This window comes from Malania oleifera, chromosome 2 (assembly GCF_029873635.1).
Source record: "Malania oleifera isolate guangnan ecotype guangnan chromosome 2, ASM2987363v1, whole genome shotgun sequence".
NCBI lineage: Eukaryota > Viridiplantae > Streptophyta > Magnoliopsida > Santalales > Ximeniaceae > Malania > Malania oleifera.
Genome location: NC_080418.1, coordinates 92,110,420 through 92,133,118, shown reverse-complemented (window position 1 = coordinate 92,133,118; position 22,699 = coordinate 92,110,420). Strand labels below are relative to the sequence as shown.

Sequence of the window (22,699 nt, the reverse complement as noted above, 5' to 3'; positions counted from 1 at the left end):
AGATCAATCAGGCTTTGGGCTTCCAAAACCACATTTGAGTGCTCTTGAATGGTAAGAATGTTGTTAGATGACCAAAGGGCTTTGATTTACCTTTTTTCCTTCAAGTGCATCTAACATGCACATACCGACAGTGACTGTTCTTTGAACAAGTGATGGCAGGGTGCTAGTTGACCAATTATCCTTCTGTTGGTCAACCACCTTTTCAGCACACAATTGTACTCCCGAATTCATTCTCATTTCATAGAATTTCTAGGGTTGTTTCTTTCTTTTCATTCTTCAGAAAGATAAAATGGTGACTTCACTTCCTGTTTTATTTTTTCTGTCAATTTTGTCTTTGTTCTTCCATTAATTTTCTTATTGGGAGTTCTGTGCTACTTTTCTTCAACCCCTAGGATAGAATCTAGCATCAACAATTGCTTTGTTTTTGTTTTTTGTTTTTTTGGATCGGTAAACGATAAATTTAATTGATCAAAAAGGATATGTACAGATATCTCTGGGCATACCCATGAGGAAGGAGGCCAAAGCTCCAATTCAAGTAACAAAAGTTACAATCAACCTGGGCATACCCAGGTGCCTAAATGGCCAGTCAAAGCAAGATACAATCAGAAAAAAACAGCCCCAGGCTGTAAACACAGGCAGCCCAAAGGAAATCCAAGCAACTCAGCATCTCGGGCGACCGAAAGACATACTCAGTTGCCTGGACAAGAACAAGAAGCGATTTGGTCAACCGAACCCCCTACTTCGGGTGCCCGAACCACTTGTAACTTTGCCTGAAAATCCTTCTGAAGGAGGCCGAGACCCTTTATTCCTTTTCTTACTCTTGGCAGGAATAAAACCATCTCCCTGAATCTAATCTTGTCCTTCTTCTCCTTCCTAGGTTGGCCACCATCACCTTGCTTCATGCTATTATCCGAACCACCTGTAGATTGTAGTATTTTATTTTTATTTTATTTTGTTTTTTCTTCATTTGAGGATTTATTCTCATTTTTATTCTTTCTTCTCTAATGGAGAAAAATTATTTCTAAAGCTAAGCTTTAATTATAAACATATGCATTTACAAGAAATTGACAAGAGATTTTCAACTAGTGGCCTTGAGTCATGTTTGTACCTTTTCTTCACATTTAGATGTTTTATTTTTATTTTTATGTTTGCAATCGCTAAGAATTTTGTAATTAAGTAGAGTTACGTACAGGAGCACCATTCATATTGGGACAATGATCGAACAATCAATATTTTAGAAAATTGAATGGGAATGGGAAGAACCAGGACTGGTGCTCAGAATTTGTCACTGATATTGTTTTTCACGAAGGGAATTTCTTGAACAGAGCAAACAGATAGAGACCCAGAAAACGAAAATGCTTCCATACATAATAAGCCAAGAAGTAACAGCAAAATCTTGAACGCTTTTCTGTAAACCTAATAAATAGCTAAACTGCATAAAGTGGTTCTAGCATAGACACAAATATTAGCAATAGGACACTGGACGAAATGCTACAGGTACCCATGCCTTTTCAATGCATTGGAAACAAGGAAATATTCCATCTTTCTTGCATCTTATCAAAACAAAAAGTTCATATTCTAAGTTGAGTAAAAGTAATTTTTGCAAAACATTGTCTGGTAACTCATATGACGTGCAATGTAGTTGCTGTCTTGATTCTCACCAGGGTTTTCTTGAGTAAGGATGTGCACAAACAGATTAAATATAGTTGCATTGATGTCTAGAACATGATTCTGATTACATTCTATGACAGGAAACCGATGTTGAGAAACTGCAACAAAGAGATTACTCAAATCTTAAGGTGTGTATTTATACTTTAACAAAATCAGTATGGTTTTTTTAATTTGGTAATCCTGAAGATAAGTTAATTCAATTTGGATACAGAGTCTTAAATTTTAGCATTATAGCTGTGAAGTTTGCAGGATGCAAGTCTTTTGCGCTTTTTGGTTGACATGCGAGGAGCTGATGCAGATGATCGGCAGGTAATTTGTTTGCAATCCTAATTTACAAGAATATTTCTCTGGAATGTAACTTGATTTGAGGTACAGTAATTGCTTGCTCTCTCACATGTTCGCATATAATCCATAATCTAATATGCAATATAATACAAAATATAATTTAATATCTAAAAGCAGACAAGTACTTCACATTGCTTCTGAGCGTAACATATTAGGCACTAAAGAGCCATAAGTTCGCTATGTGAGATTGTACAATGTACTGTTTTTAGCACATTAGACTAACACTTGAATTTTTTGAACCCGTGCTCACTTATTTAGGCAGCATGCCCTACTTCTATTAGTCATGTACTGTACAATTAGATTCATTTTTAATTTTTTAAAAAAAACAATTCTTCTATTCTTCAGATTAAGATAGGGAGGGGCGCAAAGGTTTAAGAGATGTGTAAAGGAAGGTTGGTGAGTGTTTTTATGAGTGAAATTATTATTTTGCACTCAAATTCAAACATTTTAAAGAGAAAGTGCATGGTGGTGAAGCATGATATACAGTTTTTAAAAATACTTTTAAGAGACGATCTAATTACATTCTTAATGTGTTTTTCAATAGAAAGTAGTTTGTGCCCACTTGTGTGTGCATGTGATGCAGTATGCATGAACCTTTTAAAATTTAAATTCCTTTTTTCATTGACATTGTTTACTTGGGTGATTTCCATTTTATTATATGGCACCATTTTTTAGGAAAATAATGTCTGAGTTTGTTAAAGCTTGATATATATTGTGTGCCCACGATCTAACAGCTTAAAATTTTAGATTAGGTGGGTAATCTAACATGGTATCAGATGGTCCCAAGAGCTGAGCACTAAAACCCTAAATCCTATGCGTGTCTACTACTGTAGAACTGCTAGCACCACCATAGGCCTGCAAACCAGCCAGCAGCTGCCAGAAGACACAGTAGCTGCCAGAAATTCCGTAGACACTGCTAGAAGCACCAAAACCACTCTGGATCTTTCAAAACCAACACCATAGCCTGCTGGAGACACTGCTGAACTGCCAATTCCCGAGATCCCTTTGTCGAAGCTGCTCTCATACACCCTGTTGCTCTAGTTGAAGGCTGGCAATGCTGACGTTGGTGCATAAGGCTCCACACAACCATATTTTTGGCCTGAATTAATCGTATATTGTTCAAATCGTATGAATTATATTGTTGACTTTTTGGTGATGGATTTCTGTCCAAAAATCCTACCTTTTAGTTGTTCATGTGCGATACTCCAACAATGATTTTGTGGTGTACTTCTGGAGGCAGTACATCACTGTTTTCTGAATTCATTGGGGCTGTAATATTGTTATGCTGCTGAATTGTAATTTATTCATGTTGTTTATCTTGTTTGTTGTGTGCTTGTTATTTGTTTTGTGGTCAAGGTTGTTTGTGTTTGGATGGAACTCATGAATCTCAAAATATTTTCTCCTCATCAATCACCATAGGTTCCACTCTTACTTGTATAGCCACTAGCAAACAACGTACTATTTGTCTCTGAGGAGTATTTGAGGTTTTCATGGTATTAGCCATCCAAGCAAGAAACTCTATCACATTTGATCTTTTGCTTAGAATGGTAACCCTATATCTTGCATGTCATCCAATATCTTTCCAACTAGTCCTTGGGTCATCGATTTTGCCATCATTGACCATATAATAGGTATAACCTACTTTTTTTCTGCCCCCTAGTTTTCTTAAAAAAGTACCTTAAGTTATCTTCGCTAATGGGTCCACTATTACAGTTAAAAGAATAGGAACCAAAAATCCTACTCTCTTAGTCTCTGTTCTTCCATTATGTATATTCCTAACGACCATATAATCTCATGTCTATTAGTAAAATTATGACATTGCTAAAATTGTTTTGTAACTTTCTTTTCTAATTTTGATGTTATTTAGGATTTGAAGATGAGGAAGAAGATTGCTAGGATTGTGGGCTTTAGTACTTCGAGTTGCAACTCTTCTCCTATTGCCTGCATTGCTAAAACTAAACCAATTCAAATTCATTGTAACCTTGGTCATCCTTCATTGGACAAGTTAAAACAGTTAGTTCCTTCTTTGAGTTTTGTGTCTACTCTTGAGTGTGAGTCTTGTTAGTTGAGAAAGCACCATCATGTTCCCTTTTCTTACCAAGTCAATAAATTGGTCGTTGGCCCTTTTAAGTTAATTCATTATGATGTTTGGGGCCTAGTCATGTCACATGAAAGTTGAGGTTCCAATATTTTTTTTATGTTTGTCAATTACTACTTTAGGATAACTTGGATTTATATTATAAAAATAGCTCTAAGTTGTTTAATATCTTTTATGCCTTCAATTTTAAGTTAAGGACTCATTTTAACATACCAATCAATACTTTATAGTGATAATGCTAAGGAGTACTTCAGTATCCAATTCGTTGCTTACATGACACTCCAATATGACCGATTAGTCATTCCTGTTAAACTCCACAACAAACAAGAGTAGTAGAGAAGAAAAACAAACATATTCTCAAACCCATTCATACCTTATTGTATCAAAGGAATATCCCCAAAGTTTTTTTTGGAGTGATTCTATTGTCTCTGCTTGCTCTCTCATCAATAAAAAGCTGTCCTTTGTCCTTGGTGCTAAAATACCCTATTCAATTCTCTTTCCAAAGATTCCTTTTTCTCACTTTCTCTCTGTATTTTTGTTGTGTTCTTATCCCACCAATTAAGTTCTCTTTTCGAAGGCTCCTGGACCAGATGGCTTTATAATGGCTTTCTTTTAGTGTCAGGATGGTTGGGAGATATTGAAAGTAGACATTCTTAAAGTTTTTGTTAAATTCATTGGTAATGAAGTTGTAGGGAGGAGTATGAATTCTAATTTATACCCTTGGTGTCCAATAAAAGAAGGTGTTGTTAAGGTTATGGAATTTAGATCAATTTGTTTGGCTATTGGTGTTTATAATATCTTTGCTAAGGTGCAAACTATAAGATTGGCTGGCTATTGTTCTGGAGGACACTAGTTCTATTAGTCACAGTGCTTTAATAGGTAATACACAAATCCTACATGCTGCCCTGTGTTGAATTCTGCAGGTGTGGAGCCGCAGACAGCCGCACCAAACCAGCCACCATCCTTGACACTGGAGATGGACGGCCACCTGCTCTGCAGGCTTTGCTGAAATTGCAAGCCACCATATTTGATTTTTTCTCCCTCTCTTGTATATATATATGTGAGCTGCGTGAGTAGAGGTGTGTAGTGTACTGAGAGTGCAGAGAGCAGAGAGTTGTGGTGAGAGAGAGAGAGAGTTGAGCAGTGGCTCCTCTGTATTTTTTTTTTCTCTCAGTTTATAGTGCAGTGGTGTGCTCCTGTGGACGTAGGTCAGTTTGGACCGAACCACGTAAATCCGGTGTTCCATTGTATGTGTTTGTATTTTTCTTCGTGTGTGATTATTACTCCAGGTCGATTAATTCCTCAACAATTGGTATCAGAGCTTTGGTTGGAGTAAAATCGCCAGATCGAGAAAAATTTCGGATTTTGAGCCCCTGTCCAGTAGCTCAAAATTTAATTTTTGAGGCTACCATCGAACTCCTCTCGGCGAGACGAAGCCAAGGATAGTAACCGGAGCTAAAACAGAGCTCGGACGAAGCCGCACGCGCTCACATGCGCCACCGGCGAAACTACCGCTCTGCCATGCGCCCTCACGCGCCGGCAACCGGTCGGAGAGGTCCTCACGCGCCGGCGAAAGTCCGGCGAGCGTGCGGAGGTTGAAGACGCTGACGTCAGCGCTGCGTCAGCCAGATCCTGTCCACGTCAGCGCCTAGACAGCCGCCACGTCAGCGCCACGTGGCGCCAAGCAAGCTGACACGTCAGCGCGGCTGCGTCATCGCCACGTCAGCCAGGTCCCACACCACGTCAGCAGTGGGCCCCACAGTGCCACGTCAGCAGTGGGCCCCCACGTGCCACGTCAGCAGTGCCACGTCAGCAGGGTTGACCCAGTTTGACTAGTTTGACTTGGCTTTTCGAAGCCATTTCAGGTCCGTTTTTCAAGCGACTTAAGCCATTTCTAGGGTTTTCGACCATTCCAGATCCAACCGTGCTGTCCGATTGAGCTAATTCCATCTCTAGATCAGTGAATCGAGATGTCGAACCAGAAAAGCTCTCACATCGAGATGTTTGACGGCACGAACTTCGGTTTCTGGAAAATGCAGATCGAGGATTTCTTATTTGGTAAGGAGTTGCACTTACCACTGATGGAGAAGCCAGAATCCATGAAGGAGAGCGAGTGGGAGTTGCTTGACCAAAAAGCCCTCGGAGCCATCAGAATGACGTTGTCGAAATCTGTGGCCTTCAACATCAAGCACTTGACAACCACCAAGTCCCTTATGGATGCACTATTGAACATGTATGAGCAGCCATCAGCCGCAAACAAGGTACATCTCATGAAAAGACTATTTACAATGAGCATGTCTGCAGGTGAGAGTTTCAGCAGGCATTTGAATGATTTCAACGAGTTGTCGGATCAACTCGCTTCGGTCGGGATTACCTTTGACAGTGAGATCCGTGCCCTATTAATTCTCAGTCAGCTGCCTGAGAGTTGGAAAGGTATTGTAACTGCGATCAGTAGCTCTGCAGGAAAATCAAAGCTGAAATACGACGAGGTTATCAGCATGATTTTGACAGAGGAGATCAGAATGCAGTCGAACAATGCCTCCACTTCAAGTTCAGCTTTGAATGTGGAAAGTCGAGGAAAGGGAAGCAGGCATGGACGATCTTACAATCGTGGCAGATCCAGGACCAGGCGATCCAAATCCAGAGATCCCAGAGGCACTCAGGACACAAGTTCCCAGAGCACCAAAGTTATTGAGTGCTAGAACTGTGGAAAAACTTGTCATTATAAGAACCAGTGTAGAAATCAGAAGAAAGATACGAGGGCAAAGACAGAAGCAAATATTGCTTCCGAGAACGATGATTTGTTGATCTGCTCTTTGGAGAGCAAAAAGGAGTCTTGGGTGTTAGACTCTGGAGCTTCATTCCATGCCACTTGCAGCAGAGATTGCCTGGAGGAGTATACATCAGGTAATTTCGGTAAAGTATATCTGGGCAACGATCAACCTTGCGACATTGCTGGTAAGGGGACAGTGAAGATCAAAATGAACGGGTCAGTATGGAAGCTGAAGGATGTCAGACATATTCCAGACCTGAGGAAGAATTTGATCTCAGTCGGTCAATTGGCAGATGAAGGTTATAACACATCTTTCATTGGTGATGAATGGAAGATTTCGAAGGGTGCATTGACAATTGCTCGAGGTAAGAAAAGTGGTACTCTTTATGTAACTCCTGATACATGTATGTCTATTACAGTTGCTACAGGAAATGATGATAGCAACCTATGGCATCAACGACTCGGACACCTGAGTGAGAAGGGACTCAGGGTAATGCACTCAAAGGGTAAGTTGAGTGATTTACAGTCAGTGAAGATCGACACATGTGAGGGTTGCATATTTGGAAAACAGAAGAGAGTCAGTTTCCAAACAAACCTCAGTACCCCAAAGAAGGAGAGACTTGAGCTAGTCCATTCAGATGTATGGGGACCAACAACCGTTTCGTCTACAGGAGGAAAGCATTATTTCGTCACGTTTATTGATGATCATTCACGGAAGGTATGGGTTTACTTCCTGAAGTATAAATCTGATGTTTTTGATGCTTTTAAAAATTGGAAAGCGATGGTAGAAAACGAAACTGGTTTGAAAATCAAAAGGCTGAGAACTGATAACGGTGGAGAGTATGTTGACACCGAGTTCAAGAAATTCTGCTATGAGCATGGTATTAGGATGGAAAGGACTGTGCCAGGTACGCCTCAACACAACGGCGTAGCCGAGCGGATGAACAGAACATTGACAGAAAAGGCCAGAAGCATGCGTATGCAGTCAGGCTTGCCAAAGATGTTTTGGGCACATGCAGTCAACACAACAGCTTATTTGATTAATAGAAGTCCTTCAGTACCATTGGACTATTGCCTACCAGAAGAAGTTTGGAGTAACAAAGAGGTAAGACTTTCACATTTGAAAGTTTTTGGTTGTGTTGCATATGTACATATCAATGATCATGTCAGGGATAAGCTGGATCCAAAATCCCGGAAATGCACTTTCATCGGTTATGGTGGAGATGAATTAGGATACCGCATTTGGGATGATGAAAACAAAAGGGTGATCAGAAGCAGAGATGTGATTTTTGATGAAAAGGTGATGTACAAAGATAGGCACACAGCTGAATCCACCGAGCCAGTTCAGAGAGAACCAATCTGTGCAGATATGGATGATGTCCCAGAGTGTGTCGGGACACAACAGCAAAATGTCGAGAATCCTCAGGTGGAGGAACCAGTGGAGCAGATCGTCGCACCACCGCCTCCTACTCCAGCTCTGGAGCTTAGGAGATCTACTCGGCCCCATGTACCAAACAGAAGGTATATAGATTATTTACTTCTTACAGATGGAGGAGAGCCCGAATGCTATGATGAAGCATGTCAGGCAGGAGATGCGAGCAAGTGGGAGCTTGCAATGAAGGACGAGATGAAGTCCCTCACCTCCAACAGAACGTGGGAACTAGCTGAGTTGCCCAAAGGTAAGAAGGCCCTTCACAACAAGTGGATGTACAGAATCAAAGAGGAGCATGACGGCTCCAGGAGATACAAGGCTCGGTTAGTAGTTAAAGGCTTCGAGCAGAAGGAAGGAATTGACTACACCGACATTTTTGCACCAGTTGTGAAGTTGACAACCATCAGATCTGTTCTGAGTATTGTTGCCTCAAAGGGTTTACATCTTGAGCAGTTAGATGTGAAGACGGCGTTTTTTCACGGTGATCTTGATAAGGAAATCTACATGCATCAACCAGAAGGATTCTCAGAGAAAGGTAAAGAGAATCTGGTGTGTTGGTTAAAGAAGAGCTTGTATGGTCTTAAACAAGCTCCCAGACAATGGTACCGGAAATTTGACGGCTTTATGCACAGGAATGATTTTATAAAGTGTAACGCCGACCACTGCTGCTACTTCAAGAGGTATCAGTCTAGCTATATCATTCTGTTGTTATATGTGGATGACATGTTGATCGTAGGACCAGATATAGAAGAGATCAGGAAATTGAAGCAGCAACTGTCAATGGAATTTGACATGAAAGACTTAGGCTCAGCGAAGCAGATACTTGGGATGCGAATCTCCAGAGATAAGCGACAGGGAACATTGTAGCTATCTCAGTCGGAGTACATTGGCCGTGTTCTACAGAGGTTTAACATGAGCAACGCCAAAGCAGTAAATACACCTTTGGCAGGACACTTTCGCCTCTCCAAGGATCAGGTTCCCCAGACTGATGAAGAGAAGGACTTCATGGCTAAGGTACCTTATGCCTCAGCCATTGGAAGTTTCATGTACGCTATGGTTTGTACCAGACCAGATATTGGCCAAGCAGTGGGAGCAGTCAGTAGATTCATGTCTAATCTAGGAAAGACTCACTGGGAAGCAGTGAAGTGGATCTTCAGGTACCTCAAAGGCACTACTGATAAGTGCTTATGTTTCGGCAAAGGAGAATTGAAAGTCAAAGGATATGTAGATGCCGATTTTGCTGGTGAAATTGATCACCGCAGGAGCACCACCGGATACATATTCACTGTTGGCACAACAGCTGTTAGTTGGATGTCGCAGATACAAAAGATTGTTGCCCTATCCACTACAGAAGCTGAGTACATAGCAGTGACAGAAGCTAGCAAAGAGATGATTTGGCTTCAGGGTTTGTTGACAGAGCTTGGGTTAAAGCAGGAGAGGAATGTTTTGTACAGCGACAGTCAGAGTGCGATACATCTGGAAAAGAACTCAGCATTTCATTCCAGAACCAAACATATCGGATTGCGTTATCACTTCATCAGATCTCTATTAGAGGATGAAGTACTGACACTTGAAAAGATTCAAGGTAGCAGAAATCCAGCTGACATGTTGACAAAGGTGGTAACTACAGAGAAACTGAAGTTATGCTCAACTTCAGTTGGTCTTCATGATTGAAGACATACATGAGCACAACATTTGCATATACACTGGTTGAGATGCTGTCTCCGCCTCCAAGTGGGAGATTGTTGAATTCTGCAGGTGTGGAGCCGCAGACAGCCGCACCAAACCAGCCGCCATCCTTGACACTGGAGATGGACGGCCACCTGCTCTGCAGGCTTTGCTGAAATTGCAAGCCACCATATTTGATTTTTTCTCCCTCTCTTGTATATATATATGTGAGCTGCGTGAGTAGAGGTGTGTAGTGTACTGAGAGTGCAGAGAGCAGAGAGTTGTGGTGAGAGAGAGAGAGAGAGTTGAGCAGTGGCTCCTTTGTATTTTTTTTTTCTCTCAGTTTATAGTGCAGTGGTGTGCTCCCGTGGATGTAGGTCAGTTTGGACCGAACCACGTAAATCCGGTGTTCCATTGTGTGTGTTTGTATTTTTCTTCGTGTGTGATTATTACTCCAGGTCGATTAATTCCTCAACACCCTGGTAGTTTGTTATTGAGGATGCAAGTTGAAGGAAGAAGAGGGGGCTTGTGTTGAAATTGGACTTTGAAAAAACTTATGATAGGGTGAGCTGGAGGTTTTTTGGATAAGCTTATGGCAGGAGAAGGTTTTAGTTGGAGATGGAGGAAATGGATTCGAGGTTGTTTATCTTCTAGCCTTTTCTATTTTAGTTAACAACGAGGTTAAGTCTTGGTTTTGTGCATCTAGAGGTCTAAGACAGGGTGATCCCTCTCTCCTTTTCTTTTCATTATTGTGGTGGGTAGTTTGTAGAATGACTGAAAAATGTGTAGATAGAGGGTTGGTGGAGGGGATTAAGTAGGATTGTATCGTTTTGCATCTTTAGTTTGCAGATGATACTATTCTCTTCCTATCATAAAATAAGGAATGTTTCTCTAACTTGTTGACTATATATTATAGATCTTAGAGAAAGCGTCTTGGCTTTTCTAAGTGTGGTTTGGTGGGTCTTGGTATTAATGTGGATCCTTTTGTCGGGCTAGCATAGTTTGTTGTTTTGAATTGGCCTATTAGGGACATTCTTCTCTAGGCATCTGTATTGCCCTTATTCATGCTTGTTTATCTTTTGTACCTTTGGATTAGCTTTTGGGAGACAATGTTTAGGCCTAAAAGGGAAGGAGGTCAAGTTTTGCATAGGTGTCTAGAAACATTTCTTTGGTGCAAAAATGGCTATAGCACTTTCCTTTAGGGTGCGTTTGGTTTACAAAACCTTTCAAGATTCTTGAGAATGTGATGCCCATAGCATCATATTCCCATGTTTGGTTAAGCATAGGAATCTGATGTGGTGGGAATGTTCACATTCCTGGAATGAAAGGATTCCCATAAAACATGGGCATCCTATTCCCACCTCACCAATGGGTAAGTTTCATGGAAATCACATTCCCATGGGAATCCTACTTTTTGGACCAAATTGCCCTCACTGTTTTGGCTTTCAGGAAACAATGCCCCTATAATATAAATAATATAATCACACTCTATTATTATATTTAAAACAATAAGTTATTAATAAGATAGAAGCAAAAATTTTAAATTGGTATAAATATTAATTATTTTTAATCAAAAAAAATATTTATATAATGTTAATTAAAGATATAAATTATTTTTAAAATGTCTATTAAAAGTGTAAATATTTATGTTAATTTTAAACATATTAATTTACTATTAAAAGGGTAATTTATTAGATAAAAGCAATATTATTATTGTATTATAAAAATTTAATATAATGGTTAATATTTGGACACTAGATTGCCCTTAATTATTTCGGTTAATCAATTATTAAGTTTTAAATGTTTTAAATTTATAATTTTTGGGAATTTAGGATATACATTTAATTAAATATGTGTTTTTAGTAGGTTTTTGGGTTCAAAAAAATTTAATTGTTCTTCATATATTAACCACACTTGTCAAGGGCATAATGGTCATCTTCTTAAAATACTGCCAAGATTCCCATGTTGAACCAAACATAGACATGGGAAGCAAGTGTACATTCCTAGGAATCTTACAAAGAGAACCAAACAAAAATATTCCCATGAGGCAGACATCCTATTCTCAAGAATGAAATTCTTGAGAATGTCATTCCATTGGAATATTTTTTATTCCGAACCGAATGACCCTTAGAACCTAATTCTCTTTGGCATAAGGTAATTCAAAGTAAATTTGGAATAGTAAAAGTCGGGTTTGATGCTCTAGTGGGAAATAATATTACTTATTTGAGTCCTCGGGAGTTTGTATCTCAAATTTATGATTGCTTCCTAACGTCTAGTATTTAGTGTGTAATGCGGAGCAAAGAGAAAATCTTTGGATGGGGGAAATGCCTTTGCCTATTAAATTCCCTCGTTTTTTCGTTTATCAAGTGTCTATGATACTCCTATTTCCGCTTTTCTTTTTTGGCAAGGAAAAAGGTATTCAAGGAATTACCATTTCGAGAGAAGTCCTAATGAGAGAGAGATTAATGAGTTGGCCCTTTTGACAAGGATGCTCAATTCTTTTCATATTCATTTGGGGAGGGACAAAAGGATTTGGAGCTTAGACACTTCTGGGGAATTCTCTTGTAAATCCTTTTTCTCTTATTTGACTTGTGACCCTAATGTGGATAAGTTTCCTTTGTATCCATTCATTTGGAAAACTAAAGCACCCTCGAAAAAAAAGGCCTTCATTTGGACTACAGTACTTGATAGAATTAATATGAATGACTTGCTTTAGAAGAGAAGACCCAATAAAGCCTTGTCACAGACTCACAGTATATTTGTGTCCTTTGCTTGATGAGTGGAGAGACTTGTGTGCATTTGTTTCTTCATTGTCCTTATGCGAAGGCTATTTGGAATAAATTATTTGGTATATTTGGCGAGAACTGGGTTTCTTTATCCACATTGAAGGTGTTTTGTACCATCATCTTTGGAGGCATTGGTAAGGGAAAGGAGAGGAAAGCTTTATGGTGATGCTCTATTATGGCTATTATTTGGTGTATTTGGATCGAAGGAATGCTGGAATTTTCAAAGGAGTGTCAATGTCCAATAACTTGCTTTGGAGTAGAGTGCCTTATCTTTTATCATTGTGGGTGTCAACGAATGGATTCTTTCACCACATCTCCTTGGAAGAAATGTGAGTCAATTCTCTATCAATTGTTAATGTGGGAAAATGTGTTTAATGACTTGTATTCTATACATGTATAGTTAGCTATTTTAGGAAATTTTTTAACAGCCTGTATTCCTAGAATTAGGCTGATTTGGTTAGTTTCCTGTTCTGTTAGATTATCCCATAAATCATGGGATCTGATATAACGTAGTTAATTTTCCTTTTCTGCTGCTAGGGTTGATGTATATAGCTAATGTTTTGTGTATTATTCTAATAAATGAAGAAAATTCTTCCACAAAGTGTTTCTCAGTTTGTGTCATGGTATAAGAGCCTAAAGCTCTTTCCTGGGATTAAAAACCTCTTCACACAGGCCTTCATTGCTGAGACCACACTGCTGCTTCTTTGTACCCTTTTTTACTCTGTTTTTTTTATTTCAAAAATAGAGTATTTTTGCACTTTTTCTATTGAGCCTTCATTGCTGAAATTTCTTAGAGCAGTTTCTGTTCTTATTCCTACCTTTGCCGCCAGCCTTCATTGTTGGTGGTTTCTTTTTTGAGTGATCGGCCTTAATCGCAAAGAGATCATTGTTCGTGAAGAATGTTGGAGGTTGCAGAGATGACCGCTACAGCACAATCGGAGGAGATTGTTTGATCCCAACAACCCAGGGAATTGCAAAATATCCAGGCAGCATATAGGCTGAATGGAAAAAACTACCTCAAATGGTCTCAACTTGTCCATACTATGCTGAAGGGAAAAGGAAAGATCAGCCATCTCATGAGTATGGTGCCGAAACTAGGAGATCCTAATTTTGAAGCATGGGATGAAGAAGATTCCATGATTATGGCGTGGCTGTGGAATTCTATGATTCTTGAGATTAGAGACACACGTATGTTCTTGGCTACTCCCAAGGATATTTGGGATGCGATTCAATAGATTACTCAAAACCTAGAGATGCGGCTCAAGTATATGAGATGAAGGTGAAGACAATTGCAGCAAAACAAGGGAGTAAATTTGTTACTGAATATGCCTACAAATTGAAATCTTTGTGGCAAGAACTTGATCATTATAGAGTGATAAATACCAAGTGTCCTGAAGATGCCGCTGTTCTAAAGGATTTCATCTAGCAAGATAGAGTCTATGATTTTCTTGTTGGACTTAATCCAGAATTTGATCAAGTGAGGATTCAAATTCTCGGCAAGCTAGAAGTTCCGTGTTTTAATGAGGTGGTGGCACTTATTCGAGGCGAGGAAAGAAGAAGAGGTCTAATGCTTGAACCATAGAACACGGACAACTCGGCTATAGTGGACTAGGTGGCAATAATTCAGTCACAAATGTGGAACGAGCACCGGTTTTTGAAAATGGGAGACCTGGTCAGCGAAAGGCCTAGAACTGTGATTACAAGGACAACTTGTGGTGCACTTATTGTAATAAGGCACGCCATACTCGTGAATGGTGTTGGAAACTTCATGGAAAGCCTCCAAGCTGAGAGTGGGTACAGAAAGGAGAGTAGCCAAGGAACAATGGTTAGGCTCCTGTTGCTGCGGTACAACAAAATGAAGCAGCACCATAGGAGTTAGGCGGTCTCAACCAAGAAGAGGTCGAGAGGGTGAGATCTCTTATTGGCAATCTTGACAAACCTTCAGGTACTTGCTCATTGGAATATTCGGGTGAGTTTACTACCTCTATTGGATTAAATGTCTTGGGTGAAACCTTTGCCAACTCCTGGGTCATGGGCTTAAGAGCTACCGACCATATGACCCACTCACCGAGTGGTTTTTTCACATATTTTCCATGCCCAATGTAGGAAAATAGCCACAGCCAATGGTTCTTTAACCACTGTAGTAGGTGTAGGAGATGTCAAAATAGGCCCATCACTGATTTGCAAAAATATTCTGCATGTTCCTAGGTTATGCACAAACCTTGTCTCTATTCAAAAACTCACTCAAGATTTACGTTGCAATGTGGTTTTTCATCATATTTATTGTGTATTTCAGGACGAAGATTCGGGGAGGATTATTGGAAATGCTAGAGAATGGGATGGACTTTACTACCTTGAAGCACCGAGTCAGTCAAGCATTACCAAGGGCAAATTATCTCACTATTTTGTTTCTGAGCATTTTTTGTCCAATAAAGAGAAAGTTTGGCTTCACCATCGCCCACTTGGAAATCTGTCATTTAGAGTCATTAAAATTCTGTTTCCTTTTTTATTTAAAGGTTGAAAATTTTCATTGTGAAGTGTGTGGACTTGCTAAACACAGACGTGTGTCTTTTCTAGTCAATAATAAAAGAAGTTCTATTCCTTTTTATCTCATTCACAGTGATATTTGGGGTCCTTCTAATATTCCTAATGTTTCTGGGGCACGATGGTTTGTGTCATTCATTGATGATTGTACTTGTGTTACTTGGCTTTTCTTGCTCAAACATAAATCCGATGTTAGTCCTGTTCTCCCAAAATTTTTGTTCTATAGTTAAAAATCAATTTAGGGTTGATATCAAAAGGTTTAGATCGGATAATGCTACGGATTATTTCAATTAAGTCCTAACTCCATGCTTTCAGAAGGAAGGGATAGTACACGAGTCATCTTGTGTCAATACCCCACAACAAAATGGCGTAACATAAAGGAAAAATGGTCACCTTCTTGAGTCAATCGGAGCTTTCATGTTCCAGAAAAATGTGCCTAAATCCATTCGGGGGGAAGCAGTTCTTACAACCGCTCATCTTATAAATCATTTGCCTTCTAGAGTCTTGGGTTTCAAAATTCCAACGGAAATGCTCTCAACATTCTATCCTTACCCACTCACTACAAATAATCTTGTCCCTAGGATATTCGGGTGCATGTCATTTGTTCATATTCATAGTCAAAGTAGGGGAAAGCTAGATCTGAGGGCATTAAAATGTGTATTTATGGGTTATTCTTTGACCCTGAAGGGGTATAAATGTTATCATCCTCCATCTAAGAAGTTTTATGTCTCAGCGGATTTTACTTTCAATGAACAAGAGTCCTATTTCACCACTCCTTATCTTTAGGGGGAGAGTTCAACAATGGAAGATAAGGATAGGGAGGATAGGGATGTTTTACTTGATCTTCTGTCACTTCCCGTATCTAAACCAATTTCTTATTCCCCTATGCCAAATCATATGTCCAAACCCCTACCCGAAATTCCCCAGAAAAAACTGATTCTACTCTTGAGAATGTGAGATTTGGCAAAGTGTTTTCAAGGAGGAAGGTCGTTGTCCTTGAATCTGTGCAAGTCCAAAACTCCAACTCAAATCCTAAGAATGAGGTAACAATTTCTAACCCTTCATTGCAACTAGAGAGTGCACAAAACAACCTTTATATCCTCTCTCATATTTCTTATCCTTCAAAAATTTTTCACCATCCCATAGATCCTTCCTTGTTAGCTTAAACACCATTGTCATCCCTACCACCTTATCCGAGGCTTTATCCAATGAGAAATGGAAACAAGCTAGGAATATGGAGATGGAGGTGTAGGAAAAAAAACAAAACGTGGGAGTTGGTGAAATTGTTGGCAGGAAAGAAACCCTTGGGGTGTAAATGGGTTTACACTGTGAAGTATAGTGCAGATGGATCAATAGAGAGATACAAGGCAAGGTTAGTGGCCAATGGTTATACTCAAACCTATGGAATTGACTACCTAGAGACTTTTGCTCTAGGTTTGAAGATGAACACTGTTAGAATCTTGTTGTCTCTAATAGCTAATTATGGTTGGGACTTGCAGCAGTTTGATGTCAAGAATGCATTTTTTCATGGAGAGCTAGAGGAAAAAATTTATATGGAAGTCCCGCCAGGTTATGGGAATAATTTGGCTGCTCACACTATGTGCAAGTTGAAGAAAGCCTTGTACAGTATTAAACAATCACCTCGTGCATGGTTTGGAAGGTTTGCAAGAGTTATGATGGCCATGGGATATGGACAAAGCCAAGGGGATATGTCGATGATATAATAGTGACAGGGGATGATGATAAGAAGCGGCAAATTTTGAGTCAGTGTTTGGCTAAGGAGCTCGAGATCAAGGTGTTAGGGAAGCTAGAATATTTTCTTAGGATTGAGGTGGCTCACTCTTGATGGGGCATTTTTATATCTCAGCAGAAGTATGTTACGGATGTCCTCAAAGAAACTGGCAAAAGGATGTGCAAACCAGCAAGTACTCCAATAGATCCTAACCTTAGACTTGGAAAGGCAAAGGAGGGTGCTGCACTAGATAGAGAAATGTACCAACGCCTGGTAGGAAGACTCATTTATTTGTCTCACACATGACCGAATATAGCTTATGCAGTGAGTGTGTGATTAGTCAATTTATGCATAGCCCGAAGGAAGTCCATTTGCAGGCAAATCACCGAGTGTTACAATGCCTCAAAGGGACACCAAGAAAAGGTATTTTGTTTAAAAGGAACGGAAGCTTAGTTCTTGAGGCATACATGGATGCCGATTATGCTGGGTCGATTGTTGACAGGAGGTCGACCTCTAGATATTGCACCTTTCTTGGCAGAAATCTTGTGACGTGGAGGAGTAAGAAACAAAATGTGGTGGCTCAATTTAGTGTGGAGGCAAATTTCCGAGCAATGGCTCAAGGTGTATTTGAACTACTTTGGTTGAAGATTATCTTAGAAATGAAGATTACGTGGGATGGTTCGATAAGACTCTATTTTGATAATAAGTCCGCAATCACCATAGCTCATAATCCAATATAGCATGATCGAACAAAACACATTGAAATTGATAGACACTTCATCAAAGAAAAGTTGGAGAGTGGATTGATTTGTACACCTTATGTAGACACACATGGCCAACTTGCTGATGTACTTACCAAGGGGTTAAGTAGTCCAATGTTTCAGAGTATTGTATCCAAGGTACACCTTATGTAGACACACATGGCCAACTTGTTGATGTACTTACCAAGGGGTTAAGTAGTCCAATGTTTGAGAGTATTGTATCCAAGCTGGGAATGGAAAATACCTATTCGCCAGCTTGAGGGGGAGTGTGGGAAAACGTGTTTAATGACTTGTATTCTATACGTGTATAGTTAGCTATTTTAGGAAATTTTGTAATTGCCTGTATTCCTAGAGTTAGGCTGATTTGGTTAGTTTCCTATTTTGTTAGAATATCCCATAAATCATGGGATCTGATACAACCTAGTTAATTTTACTTTTTTGTTGCTAGGTTTGATGTATATAGCTGACGTTTTGTGTATTATTCGAATAAATGAAGAATATTCTTTCACGAAGTGTTTCTCAGTTTGTGTCAGTTAACACAAATTCTAGATATCAATATACATGGACAGGATAAACAGGAAATGTATTAGAATGAGTCATCTCAACCTCTTGTTCATCAAGATAGCATTACCAAAAAAATAAAAAAATAAATTCAAAACACATGAGTTTTGTTACGATGAAGATCAATCACTTGGGGTCAACAACTTTGAATACCTAATTTGTTACTTTTTTAATTATGAAAACAAATAAATTGGAATTTTTTTCACCTAACAATTAAAATGGGAAAAGTTTTATTTCAAATAATAGAAATGGATTGTGCTTGTATTTTAGATTATTATAATTTCTCTCATGCAAATTCTGCTTGGATCTACAGTGTTTTCAGGTGAACTCCTCACCATTTCATATTCATTTGATTCCATTTGTAATGTCTTGGATGTGCACTATTGGCATAAACTCTTTCACTTAATAGCTTCAACTAGGCGCACATAGAGAACCTCACACATTGACAGCAAAGTATGTATTCATGCCCCATCATCCCACATTTTGGAACTTAAAATTTGGATCTTGGATTTAGATTTGAGTGGAATGGGGAGAAACTCAATAAAAGTTTCCTGAAACATGCATCTCTTCCAAGTTGGCTTAACTGATCCTTAAGTTGACATCCATTGCCCTTATCCTGCTTACCCATGAGTCTCAATCTAGCTGGAGTTTAAAAAATTCACAAAACCAGTTGCCATGGAAACGTCCCCTTTTTTCCATTGCTTATGTGCATTTTTATGCCTGGGAGATTAAGGTTAGTTGAACAAAGATTAAGGTTAGAAACATAGGTCTCAAAAAATCAATTTGGTTTTATGTCTGGGAGATCTACCACAGAAGCTATCTTTTAAGAAGCTTAATGAAAAAGTTTGGGGAAAAGAAGAGGGACTTGCATATGGTATTTATTGACTTAAAGAAAGCATATGATAGGATACCTAGGGAAGTTCTTTGGTGTGTTTTAGAAAAAAAGGGTGTATGTAGTAGGTATACTGATGTCATTAAGGATATGTAGGATGGAACATTGACTAGTGTAAGGACTATACTATAGATGGAGAAACTAGAGAATTTCCAATCACCATAGGTGTACATCAAGGATCCACTTTGAGCCCTTATCTTTTTGCTTTAGTGATGGACCAACTGACTAAGAGTATTCAAAAGGAGGTTCCATAGTGTATGTTGTTTGCAGATGATATTGTATTAATTGATGAAACTAGGGATGGAGTAGAGGCTGAGTTAGTATTATGGAGAGAAGCTTTGGAATCTAGAGGCTTTAGGATAAGTAGAAATAAGACAGAATATATGAAATATAATTTCAGTAATGGTAGGAGAAATATTGGAGACAAAGTTAAACTTGATGATGAAGAAATAAATAGCACTTGTAGATTTCGATACCTTGGATCTATTATGCAAGCTGAAGGAGAAATTGAAGATGATGTAATGCATAGAGTTAAAGCAGGTTGGGTAAAATGGAGAAGTGCTTCAAGTGTGCTTTGTGCTCGTAGAATACCCTTAAAATTAAAAGGGAAGTTTTATAGGACAGCTATAAGACCAGCTATGCTATATGGATTAGAATATTGGATGACAAAGAAATAGAATATACAAAAGTAGAAGTTGCTGAGAAGAGAATGCTTAGATGGATGAGTGGTATAACACTGAAAGATAAATTAAGGAATGAACATGTTCGTGGTAAGTTGGGTGTAGTATGGACACTTGCAACGTAGGTCACATAGTGTGCCAGTGAGAAGAGTGAGTTAGTTACTGTGGGGGGAAGTAGAAGGGATAGGGGTATATCTAAAATAACTTGGAAGGAGATAGTGAGTAAGGATTTAATATCCCTGAATCTATGAAAAGAAATGGTTCATGATCGCATAAATTGGCAGAAAAAGATTCATATAGTCGAACCCACCTAGTGGGACTTAAGGCTTGGTTTTGTTGTTGTTGTTGTTGTCAAGTGCATTTTTATGTATGGGCAAGTTTCTCATTTGGATGGCTTTATGCATGTCTTCTCTTGATATCTGTCATACTTGATTGGGAATTGTTCATGTGTGTACCTTCTTCATGTTGTAGCATTTGGCAAGTTGATATTGAAGTATCTTGAACCTACTGTTCTAGTTGAGAGTTAATTTATTGAAACTGGCTGGGCCTTATTTCCTAATCTTCTTTGACTTTGTTCTACAGCTAAGGGATGACCTGATGACTATGCTTATTGCTGGCCACGAAACTACAGCTGCAGTTCTTACTTGGGCTGTTTTTCTACTTGCCCAGGTATGTTTCTACATGACAAATTTTTGGATATATTCATGATAATTGATATGGACATTAGTATTTGTGTTCATGTGTGACTTAGTTTGGTCAAAAAGCTCCTTAATTCCGAACCTGCAGCTGTGCTAACATATATTGAATTTTGATCTTGCAGAATCCCTCTAAAATGAAAAAAGCTCAAGAAGAAATCGATTCTGTGCTCGGTCATGGGCGAACAACTTTTGAGGTTCTTAAAAAATTGGAGTAGGTCACCGAATCATTTACTTCTATGAAATTATTCTACTCACTATAGAAGAAAACTTTCTACCAAATAAGCTTGTGTATTTTTCCTATATGCAGAATGCTATTGAATCATGCTGACCTTTATCATTATTATAATTTTGAGATTTTGCCTCATTTGTGACTTGTATATTTCACAGACTAAAATGAAGGAAAAAAGTTCTAGAACTCCAGTTTTAAATGACAAGTAACTCAACATTCCTCATGCTGGTATGTTAAGGGTCATCTTTCCGTCATGGGTTATAAATAGATGTACCCATAAAGAAGAATGATGAATTCATGTCGGATGTTTAGCAAATATGTGTCTGCATGTGCTTTTGTGCGTGTGTCCGTGTGCATGTGGGAAAATGCTATAATGTTATGTGTGAGCTATGTCTTCAGTGTAAGAGCCATCATGGAACCACAGAAAGCAATCTCCAGTGTTCAGTTCATAGTTTACCCACACACTAAACTTAAAACCCATCTAATTGCAGAGAGGACCTAGCCAAGAGGGACAAAGTTCGAGTGCCCTTTTTAAAATTAAGCATTTTTAAAGCAGGCAACTTTTACTGCTTTGATGTGTAATGTAGTAGGAGGATGTGACAGTTCCTACTACAAATAGTTTAATGTGTTGTACTTGATATTAGGATTCCTATTTGAATTTGAATTTGAAAGTATTGTTCAACTTAATATTGATTCATGTTGTCAAATATAAACTTGTCATACAAAACTAAATAAATTAATTACAATTGCCATATATTGTTGGAAGTGAATATTTTATTTTGATAATTAGGTTGTGTTAATGGGGGTATTTTTGTAGCTGTACGTAGACTCTAGGAAATTGCCATGCAGCTTTTTTCCTCTCTTTTTCTCTTCTTATCCTCCTCTTCTTTTCCCCTCCATCTCTAGCTGTACAACATGTATCAGAGCATTGATCTCCTTCAAATGTGATTTATCTGAATTGATTTTGATACTCTGTTTTTGTTTTTTTTTTTCTCCTTATCCTGTGATAACCATACCCTTTAGGCCACAGTAAATTTAAACTACTTTGATAAATTAGTATGACTTGCTTTATTTGCAACAAAAAAGTTCATACTAACCATATTATTCGTTTATTTAAGTTGTGTTAACTGATATCGGAAATTCCATTTGACTTACTAGTGGTAGGAGGGGCTTAGATAAAAGCAAGGGTCATGCTAAAACATAAATAGCATAAGAGTTGGGGCAGAGAGAGAGAGAGAGAGAGAGAGAAGATGGGGCATGCTGAAACCAGGTGTGACACCTGGCAGCACTACAAACCAGCAGCAGCCACCTGGCAGCTCTGAAAAACCAGCAGCAGACTACTAGCGCACAGATGTCAGCACTGTGGGACCCTTGTTGCCACCAGCTGCTACAGTACTTCCATGTGTCCAGCTGCTGCCTTGACTTCTCCAGCCCCGCAAAGCAGCCTGAACACAGAAAAGAATACTGCAATATCTTGCTGAAAACCCTGTTTAGAGAGGGGGAGAGATAACTCTGCAGAAAATCTGGAAAATTCAGAGAGAATCAGGATAAAATACAGGAAATTGAGAGGGAGACTCTGAGTTAGAAGAAACTGAAAATCAAGCAGGTGTTCTTAATTTTCATTTATTCATCTAGGGATTTTGAGTATTTAAAGGAAACAAGGGTACAAACTTGCATAAAGTTGAATCCTAATAAAAAAGAGTTAAACTTGTAATCTCTCATTACTTGATATGGCTGCATAATGCATATATGGTTTCTTTGGTTACCATAGTTGCATATCTTGTTTAGTTGGGGAATTTTCATGTGATAGATATTCATCTTTTAAGGAT

General features: G+C 38.8%; 1 protein-coding gene across 1 annotated transcript in view; it reads left to right on the top strand.

Annotated features, from left to right (window-relative positions):
* LOC131149396 (cytochrome P450 97B2, chloroplastic) overlaps positions 1 to 22,699 on the top strand; it is a 155,852-nt gene that overhangs the window by 86,563 nt on the left and 46,590 nt on the right. Inside the window, exons 7-10 of the mRNA XM_058099821.1 lie at positions 1,752 to 1,799; positions 1,921 to 1,980; positions 20,526 to 20,612; positions 20,764 to 20,852. Of these exons, the coding sequence (XP_057955804.1) occupies positions 1,752 to 1,799; positions 1,921 to 1,980; positions 20,526 to 20,612; positions 20,764 to 20,852 (284 nt within the window). The remainder of the gene's footprint in view (positions 1 to 1,751; positions 1,800 to 1,920; positions 1,981 to 20,525; positions 20,613 to 20,763; positions 20,853 to 22,699) is intronic.